Source organism: Cebus imitator, unplaced genomic scaffold (assembly GCF_001604975.1).
Source record: "Cebus imitator isolate Cc_AM_T3 unplaced genomic scaffold, Cebus_imitator-1.0 Scaffold110, whole genome shotgun sequence".
NCBI classification, from domain to species: Eukaryota; Metazoa; Chordata; class Mammalia; order Primates; family Cebidae; genus Cebus; species Cebus imitator.
This window is the reverse complement of record NW_016107425.1, coordinates 4,308,378-4,321,909: the sequence shown is the minus strand read 5'-3', so window position 1 is coordinate 4,321,909 and position 13,532 is coordinate 4,308,378. Positions and strand designations below refer to the sequence as shown.

The following is a 13,532-nucleotide window of genomic DNA, read 5'->3' as shown; positions in this document are numbered from 1 at the left end:
ACAATCTTTGAACCCTATTTATACAGATGTTATGAAATACAGAGAAACTGTCGCTAGACTTCCAGTTTAATTTCTCACCTTAAGCCTTTTGATGCTTCCTTTTTTAGGAAAAAAAAAAGTCTCGTAAGTAGATATCAAGCAGAACTTGGAGCATTTTATATATAATATAATCCACACAAAGGGTTTTTTTTTTTTTTTTTATCGGTCCCGTTTGTTTTCAAATGTTCTGACAGTCCTTTGCTGGGTGGTGGCTTGTTTTTGAGAAAAGGAAAGAGAAGGGTGTTGGAGAGACATGGATAGTGGGGAAAGAGGGAGCCTTTCTGTGTATTGCTGCTGTTCGCTCGAGAAGTTTGGGCGAGTGGTGTGTGTGCGCGCGCGAGTGTGCGTGCTTGTGGTTGAGGGTCTCCGGTGTATGTATATGTCTGGGTGTACAGTTTTTAAAGTGTTTGTGTCGGAGGATGGTTCGCTTTTGTTTTCGGACCACGCGTTCGATTCTCATCTGGGCGCGAAGGCGGAGGAGAGCTCCCGGCACCGCGGGCGAACCGCAGCCCCAGAGCCCCGCGCAGCTCCACCTCGCGCCCAGCCCGGGCCCCGGGGGCATCACTGGAGCCCCATGCCCTCCCGTCCCCCGCTCGCTCGCCCTCCGAACCTCTCGTTCGTTCTCGGTGTCTCTACTCGCTCGCGTGCTCACGCCTCTCGCCCGGCCTCTAAGAGTCGTTGGGGCCAGACGCTGCTTCCTTGCCTCCCGCGGAGGCCGCCGCCGCCGCCGCCGCCGCTGCAGCCGCTGCCGCTGCCGCCGCTCGGGCTGCACTGACGCCGGAGTCATGCAGGATGAGGTCGGGGGATTCGGAACGGGGCGTCTCCAGGTTGCTGGCGTCCGTGTCACTGTCGCTGCCCTTTTTGCCCCCGCCGCCCCCGTTGTGCGTCTTAATGTGTTTGCTCAGGTGGTCGCTGCGCATGAAGCGCTTGTTGCACACCGGACAAGCGAAGCGCTTCTCGCCCGTGTGAGTCCGCAGGTGCCGCTGTAGCTCGTCCGAGCGCGTGAAGCGCTTGCCGCAGAAGAGCCAGTTGCACACGAAGGGCCGCTCGCCCGTGTGCCAGCGCAGGTGCGCCTTCAGGTGCGACGTCTTCCCGTACACCTTGCCGCAGCCCGGGATATGGCAGCTGTGCAGCCCCTTGCGCCGCAGGCTCGCCCCGGCCGGGCCCAGCCGCTCTGCCTCCTGGCAGTTGGGGCAGTCGCAGGTGGCGCGGCCTGAGTAGCGGCGGGCAGAGCGTGCGGAGCTCCCCCCGGCGGCGGCGGCCGCGGCGCCCGAGATCATGGCGCTGGCAGCGGCGGCTGCCACGGCGGCGCTGGAGTCCGAATAGGAGGGCAGCACCGGCTTGAAGCCGTCCTGGGCCAGCAGGTGCTGGCTGGTGGAGAGCAGGTGCGAGGCGGCGGCGGCGGAGGAGCCGAGGCCGGTGGAGCTGAAGGCCGAGTGCGTGAGCGAGCTGAAGTCGGGGTTGTAGGTGCCCAGCTGCGAATGCAGCGAGGCCTGGGGGGCGCCCGAGTGCAGCGAGCTCTGGAGCCCCCCAGCGGGGTTCTGCACTTCCAGCCACGAGCCTGGGCTGCCGTGCACGTCCCACCACGACGACGCCGCGCCGTTGGTCACCTCGCCGGCCGCCAGCGTCGAGTGGAAGCCCGACTTGTACCACGACTCGTACGGGTGCGCCATGCCCACGCGAGGGTACAGGCCGTCGGCCGCCGTCGTGTGCACCTTGGAGATGAAGGCCGACTGGCCACCCGCCTCCTGCGGGGACACCCCGGCCGCCGCCGCCGCGGCCGCCGCCGAGTTGGAGAAGAGGCCGCCGTAGTCGCTGCTGAAGGCGGACGACGTGGGCGACGTGGAGGCCAGGCAGAAGGCGCTGTTGGCTGCGCCCGAGCCGCCCGCCAGGCCGCCGGAGCCACGGCCCCCGGTGGCCACGGCGAAACCCGAGAGGCTGGAGCCGAGGTTGCAGCTGGACGAGGAGCGCTTCCAGGGGTGAAAGCCGCCTTTGGCGAAGGCGCTCGACTCCGGCAGCGTCGTCAGCGGGCTCGTGTTGCCGATCTTGTTGCAGGTCGCCGCCAGCATGGCCAACGGGGTCGTTCCAAAGCGCGGCTCTTCCTAGAGTGGGTGGGATGGGGGAGGGAGCAAGGAGGAGGAGGGCAGGAGGAAGTGGGGAAGAAACAAAGTGCACCCGTGAGCAACCTAGTCCCCTGCGGCGGCTCCCGGGGGAGCCGTGGCTCCCCGGCTCGCGCCTCCTCCCCACTCGCTCGCAGAGAAGTCGCCGTGGCCCGCGCGGGGCAGGGGCGATCACAGGGACGAAGGTCCGGGCGCCGGAAAGTTGCTCTTCGCTGAGCCTATAAATCAAAGATGCCTCCGGTTCCCCGCCTCAGTCGCTGCAACCCTGCCTACAGCCGGACTTTGGTTGTCGCCGTAAACCGGCTCCTCTCCCAGAAGACCCCAAGTCGCCCTTTGGGGTGAAGCACGAAGGTAAACAGAGACAACAAACACCAGGTGAGGGCGGAGGCGGCCGAAAGAGCTGCCAGGGACGGGCGAAACTTGCAGCACTCCAGGGTGGCTACGACTTGACTTAATAGAAAACGTTTGGTTTTAAAGTTTACGCACACACACAAACACAGCGATTATGAAAACAACAATACGAGGATAAGCGGCCAGCAACATATTTCAAAGTCATGGGTGAATTGGGGAGCCGCGGAAATGTAAATGTTTATTAGCCTGACTAGATGGACTGCAAAACGATTAAGACTGTTTTCTGGAAACACCTCTGTCGCGTAATAAGCAAGGCCGGGGGTGGGGTATAAATCACCAGGGGAAGAAAAGAACCCTCTAGCTTTTCTTTGAAACAAAATAAAAAAGGACTTGCTTAAGAAGGCCTTTTCTTGCAAAGGCATCTGCTGGGTTCCAAAAACTTGGGAAAAAATCAGTCCCAGAATTGTGGAAAGTGCTAATAGAAGCTGAAGCTGCAGTCCAGCAGCAACAGTTTCTCGGGAGCCGCAGACCCCAGAAGCCATAACGAAAAATTACTCCGGTTAAAACAAGCAAATGCGTTGCCGCGCTTGCGACTTACCCCGAGTATAGACGTGGCCATAGCAGGTCTCTGGCTGCGCAGCAAGGCTGGGAGCGGGGCTGAGCCTGGCGGCTGCTCGGAAAAATTGGTTGGGTCCCGCGCGGCTCCCGCGTCCCCGCGCTCGCGCCGAGCGGACTCCGGGCTCCCGCCGGCTAAACTCAGCCTAAGTGCGAGGAGCACCCGCTTTGAAGTGCCGCTGGCTGTGCCTCTCGCCCAATGAGGGCGCAGGCAGAGCAGACGGGAGCTGCCCCGCAGCCAATCAGACGCGCCGAGGGGCCCGAGCCCGGGCTCCCGGCGCGTGCCAGTCAAGTCCGCAAGCTAGGACTGCGGGTGGGGGTGGGCAGGGGGGGGGGGGGGGCTGGGGACTGAAGAAATTACAGTGCAATTAAAAATTTACACACACGCACCAAGACAGGTTTAAGTACCAATGAAACCCAACCACAGGCACCCCCCCCAACACACACACACAAGCCACACCGAGATTTTGCAACTTAGAGTTGACAGTCCTACTCGACTCCCCACTTGTAGGAAAGGAGGCAGGAGGGGAGGAGACATCGAGGCAGAGGCCGCACCAGCAAGGCTCAAGTGGTGACAGAAATGTCAGCGCTCACTTTGTGTGTCCAGGCTCTTGCCTACAGAGCACAACTTCAGCTTGTATCTATCAATCTTGCTTGTGATTTTTATTTTCGTGTGTCTTCTACCCAATTCTTTATTCTACTGGATTCAGTGTTACTCTCACAGTTACACTGGGGAGGGGCGCGAAGAGAGAGCTCCTCCGAGAGAAGCGAAATAGGCCTCTATATACAGGTTTACACCCACAGATTTGTTGGGAAGTCCTGGAGCCTGCTGCATCCCGCCATTTCCCCCCAGCGGTGTAAGTGTCTTCCTAATTGTCGCTCTGGCCTCTGACCCGGGGGGTAATACAAGTGCCACTCACTCTAGAGGCTTCTGGTGGTAATTGAGGGCACCCTTTGTACGGTTTCGCCAGCGCTTAGATACCAGGTTAACCCAGTTGTCAAATATGACTAAACAGTGGGATGTGCTGATTATCTGCCGGGTTTTGCTGGGGGCTGGTGTGGGGGTGGGAGGCATCAGCCCATACAACACGCTGCACGAAGCCGCTTATTTTCACATTGTAACAACTTTGGAAACAGAGACCAGCGCGAGCGGCGTCCGCCCCCACCTCCACCTCCGCTGAAGCTGCAGCTTGCTCGGCTGTTTGTTTAACCCGGTGAAGATTTGCATGTCGCGTTTCACCCTAGAGTGGAGTTTTCTTGTCCCAGCTCCAATCCACTCCCACTCCAGACCGCCAGGGCCTAGAGGCTCGTCTGCAGGGCAAGTGCGCCGCGTTAAGAGGTAGGCTCCCCCTTAGTGTCCTGCTTTCACGGACGTGCCTGAGAAACCTTTCCAGGACTGTCACCCGGGAGGGTGGAGGACCAGGCCACACATGGACGCCTCCACATTTTGCAGGCTGGAAGCATCCTGAAGTCCTCCTTGGACCTTGTCAGTGTGAAAAGAGGTGTCCTCAAACAGAGCAAGGTGAAGCTTCGAGTCCCCCAGCAACCGCTGAACTGCTTGTTTTTCTCTTTCTTGGCCCCGCTTTCTCTTTCTTGGCCCCGCTTTCTCTTTCTTCTCCAGGTTAGCCAGAAGCTGTTTTTGAACCAGAAATACCAGCGCGCCCTCGGACAGACCTGGGCACTGGTTTTAATGTAGCACATACCCCACTAAACCCACACCCTGCTTCTTAGGGGAAAAAAAAAAAAAACTTCAACTATCAACCCCAAATGCTCGGGTGCAAAAGACGAGTTGCCCTGGAGCGGGTGCAAGTGACAAGGACGTGGAACTGTGCCTCCGTGTTTTCTCTCGTCTTTTGCAAGATCTCTTGACCCAACAGTACGACCAGCGTGGCGCTGCTCTCGGCCCTGTGATGGAGCCTGGGTGCATCTTGGTGCGCTCCGTGGGTGGGGACTATGTGGGTCGCTTTCTTGGATTCCTGTTAAAATACTTTTGCTCGGAATGGTTTGTCTTTTTTTATTTTTTATTTCTCTTTTTTAAGGTGGCGAAAGCACAGAGGAAGAGAAGGGACAGAAGAGAACGAGAAGGCTCTTGCGGCTGTCAATGAAGTGCTGTGCCCTGGGAGATTGAGGTGGAAATAGGGGTGGGGAGGTGTGAAAAGTCTCTGGGGGACGCGGGGTGGAGGGTGGAGGAGAAATCGGGCCGCCTGGAAGAGCTGGAAAGCCCAGCAGGGGGACCCGGGAGCCGTTCCCAACAGGTGACTTCTGTCCTGGAAGAAGACACTGGCCCTCGGCTTCCCATAGAGTCTCCGCGTGGATTTACTAATAGAGGGATTGTTAAGTGGCAGCGAGGCGTTTCCGACTCACCCTGTGCAGCCTGGGGAGGAGAAGCCCCGAGGTTTCCCCTGTCCACCTCCTCCCCCACCCCCAACACACCCTCTCCTTAAGGAAACCTGACAAAGTAATAAATAAGACAATCCGAAAAGCCACTTAGCACTAGTGACATTTTCAAGCCAACCATTTAAAACAGTTCTTGCAAGCACCTCGGGCTCCCGGCGCCCTGCTCGCCTTCCTCTTCTCCTCCTCCCCTTTGCTTCTCTCCCCTCCCCCTCCCGCCATTTCCCCGTAGTTCCAGCTGTCAGACTCTAGACGTGGGCACTCGCATATTCCTTTAGATAACACGCGTCTGCATCACAATAAAAGTTAGGGAAATCTTCCAAACGAATGCAGGCAAACACCCGGGCCACTTCAACTCTAAATTGGGGCCCCAAGGAAATCTTTCGGAGGAAGTCCAGATTTTTTTCATCTGACAGATTTTTTTTTTTAATCCTCTAAAAAATCTAGTTTTTAAACAAAGATCAATGTGTTATGCTAAAGTGTTGAGCTGACTGTTAAAACATTTGGGGAAATAATGACAATGTAACAAAGGCCTGGTTTGGAGTGAATCATCACCCTTTTAAAAGTTAAAGCAATTTTCAGGAGAATAGCTTTCAGCAAACGCTTTACATTATTCAAAACGGCCAAATAATGCTCTATTATAGCGCCTGAATGCTGCCAGTCAGCCCCTAAGTGCAATTTGTGCAAAGGCCCCGGTGCCTTATCTCCACTTCTTTATAAAGAGGTGAATATAAAACAATTTCTTCCAAACCCAGACAGAGAGCACGAAAATTGCTTCCCTTTCTGCAATCAGGGCAATTTAACTGGAGTGCAATTAGCACTATTAAATGTCGATTCTGCATAAACAAATCTGACTGAGCAGCGAAAGTGGGGTGAGAACCTCATATACACTGAAACTGATTTTTTAAAATTATGTATCCGGGTCCTTTACAATTGATCTGTGACGTTTTCATCTTGGAATATATTTACATCATAAATACACTATGGTTAAATCAACATAATTTTTTTGCAAAAAATTTCAATACGAATCCTAATAAGGAAGAATAGGGTAATTAAAGGGAAGAGTTCACTTCCTTTGAACAAATATTGTTTCTCCCATCTTGCCTCTCCCGAAAGCTTTGATCTGAGCAACTGCTCAAGTTGCTGTGTTTAGAAGGCAAAGCCAGGGAAACAATTCAGTCATTAGCTCTGATCGGAAGGATTGGACCTCCTAAGCCACAGATAAAATGCTTCTCCCTCATGTGCAGGAAGCAGAGTGGCAACTGGGAGGACCAGTTATTTTCTGAATAACTCGATATACTAGCTGGTTAAATATTAGGTGGCTACCCAGTCTCCCCGGCGCTTTAACCTGGCAGAATTTAGCAGCAGATATTCGCCACTGGGGTGGGGTGAGGTGGGGTAGGGGGAGGTGAGGTGGAGTTGGAGGACTCCAGAATACCATTGAAGGGGAGGCGTTGGGGGAGGAGGAACGGAAAATGTTTGCCTTGGCCAGACTGGCTACAGCCAGTCAAAGTCTGGACCACCAGGACCAGGAGGCCTGCGGGGTGGGGGGTGATGGGAGCCCAGCCTATAAAAATCTGACCTGTCCTCTCAACTGCCTTTATTTATTTCCTAAGCCACAGCGCTCCTTTTTAAATCATTTGTGCAATTAATTATGCTTTTCATTTGCATGATCTTCACTAGAGCAGTGATTATCAGGTCAGCACCGTGTGGGAGTAGGGGAGATACATTAATAACTTGAGTTAAAAAAAAAAAAAAGAAAAAGCTGCCCTTGTGTACCCACGTTGCCTGCCATGAGCAAGGAAGAAGGAAGCCCAGGAAGGTCCATAATGCCTGTTGAGTCGGGTGAATCCTTCCCACAGTTGGAGTCTTGTCAGTGGGTGAAAATGAAATACAGCCTTTGATTAGAAGGAAATCTTTTATAGTTAACACATATTTATATTTTTTTAAAGCACCAGTTGTTGAGATCAAATGGATGGAGAAAATTAATTGAAAATTAAGAAACTCTCCCACAGTTTCTGTTGAGCTTTCATTTCGTATTTGTTTTATAATGTCCTAATTCCAGCCCAGCCCTTGCAAATGAAAGAGCCAGGAAGAATCAATAGGCCAATGGGACTTTCATCTTTTTTTCTGTATCTCAGAGGCGTCACTGCCATTTAGCAGTGGTAGAAGATGCAAATCTTTCTTGCCTCTGTAGGGTCTGCTGAAGAAATTGAAAACCCCTAGTCTATTAAGAACAGTCCAAACGTTTGTTACATAACTAATTTTCTGCTGCTAGATGTATCTGGGCCATATATTTTAAGCTTGCCCCGATCTGTTTATCTGAGCCAAAAATGCATTAACAATTAAGGGAAAGGCTGGTGTGTCAAAGGAAGGAAGGTGACTGTAGACTGTGTGATGATTTTAATGACTGCAATTATTGGAAGATTATTCAACAAGCATCATGGATTTGTTTACTGCATCACTCGGAAACTATGGGGGGCCTATTCAGCTTGGGGTTTTACTTTCCTCCCTCCCTCACCAACTACCACAGAAGGGTCTTAGACCTAAGCAAATGCAGCATTCTGTAGTGCCTTTCTTTTTTTTAAGAGCATCTCTACCAAAATGATGCACATGTATTGTCTCAGCCAACTCTAATGGAACTTTGGAGATGTTAAAGCAATCTTTTCACATAGACTCTAATATCAAGAAAAGCCAGAGGCCAGAGGATTCTGATCATTAGTCAGCTTCTCCTAGCCAGGGTACCAGTTTCCTCAGTTTTAGCCTTTCATAGGCAGGTTTGAGGAGGCTTCCAACTCTTTCCTTCTCCCTCCAGGGCTTGGAAAAGGCATTTTTTTTAAAAGATGTTAAACAGGAGAGTAGGCATACCTCCAGGACTCTCTTGGATAGTCTGGCTTTTCCTTCCTTGCTGTTAGCACATCCCTCCCCCATAGTTATTTCCTATCACAACTCCTGGTGTTGCTCTGTTAAAAATAAGTAAAAAAAAAAAAAAAGTATGGCTAAAAGCATATCAGTTTGTAACTAAGGAAGTTTTTACTGTAAATACAAACACAGGGGATGCAAGTAAGGAAAGTTTCTTCTCTGATGTTAACAGAATGATCCTCAGTCCACAATAATCTATAAATCGCCACATGGGCTTTGCTCATTCATCAGTGACTGATTTAGAAGGGAGATTGGGGAAAAAATGAACAGCAAATAGCCCCACTAACACCCCCTTTCTTCCCTCCCCTGTAGAACTGAGACTGGAGTAACCGCGCCATCTAGACTTTCTTCCTGGGATCTGTAATCGCCCAGCCTCAAGCCTTAAGATGGACTTGGCTGGAACCTTCCCTGTTCAAATGTGAGCCTGCAGGATTCTGCAAGTGGCAATTAGGAGCCTACTACAAGCCATTAGATTGATCAATGTACCTTAAACAATGTGAATGATTTGTATCACTGATTTATACCGGAAGAAAAAGAAAGCGGGGGACGATTTCATCTTTACATCCACAGGCTGTTCCGGAGAACAGGGCCCAGCCTCTGGTTCATCGCAGCTTAGAACCACCCAAGCGATTTATCTAGAAAACTTTTCAAGCAAAGACAAGGTCCTCTCAGCTTGTCCGGTGGGTGGCGAGGTGCACGTTCTCTGCCCCTCTCTCTGCTTTCTAAGGAAGAGCTTAGAAAGACCAAGGCTCCGAGGGGCAGCCGAAGGTCACAGAGGCACCACTCTCCTAGCCAAGGACACCACCCCGAGCGGGCCCAGCTGCCTCCTTCCCTAGAGTCTGTCCACAGAGAGGGGGAGGACGACTTACATATTTGTTTAACGGAGTGTTGGAGAGCTGCGTGGCCTCCTAATTACGTCAGGAACACAGAAGTTTCCAGCGAGACTTCAGGAGGAGCGGCGACCCGACTCCGGGCGCGAGATGACGCGGGGGGTAGGGAGGGAGGGGACTCCGCAGAACAGAACTCCATGCTAGGGCTGGCGGTTCCAGCTAATCTATCTGGCGAAGACAAAATTACAACAGAGCTGGAGGGATCAAAGCTGCCCCCCGCCCCCACCCCCGCCCGCCCGCCTTCACAGCCCAAAGTCTGTTTGTAGTTGTCTTCTCGGCTGCAGACATTCGTCCATCTTCTCACAACAAGGAAATTCCTGCCAGTTTTTCCAGAGCCTGCAAGGAGAGGACAGACGCACTTCACCCGTCCCAGAGGAGGAAGATTCCCTTTGTTTAACCACCTTCTTCCACAGTCGGCCTTCAGCTCTGAAATGCGGGAGGGGGACAGGGGATGGAAAGACCCTGGGCGTGGAGGGGCGGTTATAGCAGAACCCCGGGTCCAACTCTGCCCTGCTGGTCCCTCCTTTTCCTCCTCCCTCTTCTCTTTCCAAGCTTCTTCCTCCCTCCCTCCCTCTCTTCCTGCCGCCCTCCTTCCGATCTTCTAGATCCTCTTCCCACCCAAGTCCTCTCCCGAGCTCGCAAGCCCAGAGCCTGGGCAGGCTGTGTTTATTTCCCGGCCTTCGTAGTTTGGCGGGAAAGGGCTTCGTCCCGGCTTGTTCGTGAGTGTCTGGGACAAATCCTTTTGTTTGCGTCTAAATGTGGAATGGGAAGCCTTCCAGGTTGATAATGGGGCGCAGAGAGAAGAGGGAAAGAGCAGAGAAGCAACCTGCGTGTGTCTTTTGTAGCCAGTATGCGATGGTAGCCAAGGGCTTGGAACCCCTTCCAAATGGATCATGACTTCACACACACACCCGGGTGTGCTCATCTGTCTTTTATTATCCATGTTCCACTCCTGGGTTCTTTTCTAAGTTAGTTCCTTTCAGTTCTCTCCTTCCTAGAACCTCTTTTCAGAACCCTACAGTTCAGTGAGAAGGGAAGAAAAAAAAGATAGGTTCTAAGACTCCTCTCGAGGACCACGGCACCCCCGTGACATATCCGGAAACAGGCCAGCTCTGGGCCCACGCGTTCATGCTTTCTTGATTTCCGCCACTGTAGAGCGCAACCCTGACAATGGGACTTCCCTGTTACACCCACGCCCTTCCAGAGTCCGGACCGATACCCTCCGCCCTGACCCGCTTCCTGGAACGTTGACTGGAGGGTATACGTAGGGGTAGAGGAAGCTCTGCGCACTTTAGACACGTGCGCCTCCCCCTCGCCCCGCTGCCACATGCAGAATGTACACTTATGACAAACAGACACACTTACCCAGGCACATGCCAGCGGCGTCCATCCTCCTTCCCAGGCAGGCATCAGCAAGCGAGACGGCCTTGAGGCAGGTGCCATCGCTGCAGGGAGGTTGGCTCCGAGCTCCAGATGTCTCCCTGGGAGTCGGGACATTCAGGTCCCCCAAAGCCAGATTCCAGCCTCCCGGGCCGGGTGGCTGAAGACCTTAACGAGGCTAGGCGTCCCCCTCCGCCTCCCGCTGTGCTCCCGCGACGCTTCCTGCTCTGCACGACCTCCGCCGCCGCAACTGCCGGAGCGCCCCTCTCCGAGAAGCCCTCTGCCCGCCGCACGCAGCCCATAGGCTCCGCTACATCTGGGATGCATTGCCCCTTAATTGTCAACCCTATTATTGTGATCAAGTGAACGTTACTAATCTCTACATTTATTATTTAGGTAAATAGAGGCTGCATTTAATCAATATGCAGGGCCCCAGCTCTCGCAGCGCCAAGTAACTTAAGTCAACGGTGAAGATTTCAGTGTGTGCGTAATTACAGAGCTCGCGGAATCTTCACTCCAGCTCAATTCCACGTCTCTTCGCCGACCCGCGGGAGAGGGAGGAGGGAATGCGAGGAATCTCCACCCTCCAATGGGTCGAGGGCCGGCTCCTTCAGGGCAAGCAAATGACTTCGTGGCGTTGACACCGCGCGCCAGGCCCGCGCCCTCAACTGAGCGCGCTGCGAACGCGGGGGCCTGAGGCGGAGCTGGGAATTGCCCCCGACTGACTTCCGAGCGGCAGAATCTGACGCTCTGCACCCCCACTCTACCGCTTCTGGACCCCTCCCCTCCCAAATCTGCCTCAGGGAGGTGGGTGGTTCCCCATTTGGTATTCCCCGGCAGGCGGGAAAGCGGGGGCGGGGCCCTAGAGGTGGGTTGCCCCAAGTTCCCAACGCCCCGGCCCCAGCACGCAGGCTCCCTCTTCTCCACCCCAGCTGAGGGGAGCAACAGAGTTCCTTGCCCGCGGGGAGCTCCCTAGAATGCCACGCTTGGGCGTGCAGAGCGCGGGTTATTTTGCGCTTCTTTTTAAATAGCTATAGTTTCCTAATTTAAGGGGACCTTCTCCAGGCAAGAACCTCAGGGATTCACAGCAGGGGGTGGGCAGGTCTGGGGAGGTGGTCGGATCGCTCCGGCTAGTCAGTTCCTGAATGTAGCCTGGCACTGGGAGTGGTCACAGAGTGAGGGCCTCTTGGTCTCGGCGGGGGAAGGGTTAGCTGAGAATCTTCCGGGCGGCGGCAGAAAGAACCGGACCCCCCCACACACACCCTGGAGTGGGGCCCAAGAAGCTGATCCTCAAGTTTGAGATGCCAACACTTCTCTTTCGGCAACTCCGTCGTCGCAAGTTTCTCTTTCTCCTGGTGCCTCTTTCTCCGCTCCATTCCTGCACAAGTCCGCCATAAACAATCAATAACTTCATTTGTAACCAGATACCCGCCTTGCATGGAATTGTCCGGCTTTATATAAGCAGGATTCCAAGGTCAACTCATCATTTGCAAGTTTAGAGTGCCATTGCAACCTCCCAACTAAATTACAGCTGAAGTTTGAAAAAAGGACCCACGGTATTTGATGGCAGCTGGCTGTTTTTAATTTTCGGAATTGAATAGTTTTCGTATAAGGTATCTCTCCCTGCTTTCTTCTTCCCTTAAGTTGAATAGCATTTGGAACAAGAGGGAAATGAAACACAAATGTCAGCGCAATCCCGAAAACCTTTGTGTTTCTATTACTACATTCAGAGCCTCCCCTCTGCCGGGCCCAAGCTACTCCCAAGCCGGTAACCCTCCTCATCAGCTAGGCAGACCTCTTTACCACTCGGTTGCAAACCAGTGCGGCCTCTGCCTCTACAGGACAGATGAATATGGTGTCAGACTCTTTTAACTGGGAATGTCAACTTAAACTTTTCTGGGTGGCAGTTGTTTTTACGCTAGGATAAGGAAAAGAAAGGCAAGAGAGCTGATAGCCAGAGTTCCTGGGTAAGCACCAGCCCTTTGGAGGTCTCAGGAGCTGGGTGTGAATTGAGACCCACTCTTAACAGTGCTGTGACCTTGGGCGGGCCTTGAAACTTGTGTTTCCTCCTCTCTAAAATGAAGCTAATAATTTCAACTTTGAAGGATTGTTATGAAGGTTAAATAAAACTATATAGGGAAATTCCTAACAATGTGCTCAATACTTATTAATAGTTGAGCTAAAAAAGTTCTTGCCTTCCATTTTCCACTGAAATAGCATTCCCAGCTAAAACTTACTGTGAAACTAAACACAAAGCCAACAGCCGCTATCAAACAGAATTTTAGTGTGTGTGTGGGAAGCACAGGGACTAGTACAGGAGCAAGGTTGGATGAGGATGCATGCAATGACAGCTTGCAGCTGTCTGATTTGGAAGGCGTAAGGTTAGCTGCTCCAGTCAGCAACACATTTCATGGTCTGGCTTTCAGAGTTCTGCAGGAGAGGAAGAGGAGGCCTTGTCTCTAAAAGTAGTAATAGCTAGTATTTATTGATCGTTTATTATATACAAGGCATTCTGCCAAGTGCTTTACACACAGCATCTCATTTAATCCACACAATAATCTTACCAGGTATTCCTGATACCTTTTAAAAACTTTTATTGTAGAAAGTATCTGCTGGGCACCGTGGCTCAAGCCTATAATCCCAGCACTTTGGGAGGCCAAGGCAGAGCATATCCCTTGAGCCCAGGATTCAAGACCAGCCTGGCAACATGGAAAAACCCTGTCTCTACAAAAATTACAAAAATTAGCTCAGCATGGTTGTGTGTGTCTATGGTCCCAGCTACTAAGGAGGCTGACATGGGAGGATCAATTGAGCCTGAGAG

At 52.7% G+C, this 13,532-nt stretch overlaps 1 protein-coding gene across 3 annotated transcripts; it reads right to left on the bottom strand.

Annotated features, from left to right (window-relative positions):
• Positions 1-6: 6 nt before the first annotated feature.
• Positions 7-12,338, bottom strand: SP9 (Sp9 transcription factor). 3 transcript variants are annotated; one of them, XM_037741910.1, is made up of 3 exons: positions 10,697-12,338; positions 9,311-10,346; positions 7-2,141 (listed from the first exon to the last, which is right to left on the bottom strand). In XM_037741910.1, the coding sequence occupies exon 3, from the start codon at positions 2,106-2,108 to the stop codon at positions 708-710; it is 1,401 nt and encodes a 466-aa protein (XP_037597838.1). In that variant the 5' UTR covers positions 2,109-2,141; positions 9,311-10,346; positions 10,697-12,338; the 3' UTR covers positions 7-707. The 3 variants fall into 3 exon arrangements, with proteins under 3 accessions (XP_037597838.1, XP_037597837.1, XP_017393734.1); XM_037741909.1 differs by lacking the exon at positions 9,311-10,346; XM_017538245.2 differs by lacking the exons at positions 9,311-10,346; positions 10,697-12,338 and adding an exon at positions 3,109-3,276.
• Between the last annotated feature and the right edge of the window lie 1,194 nt (positions 12,339-13,532).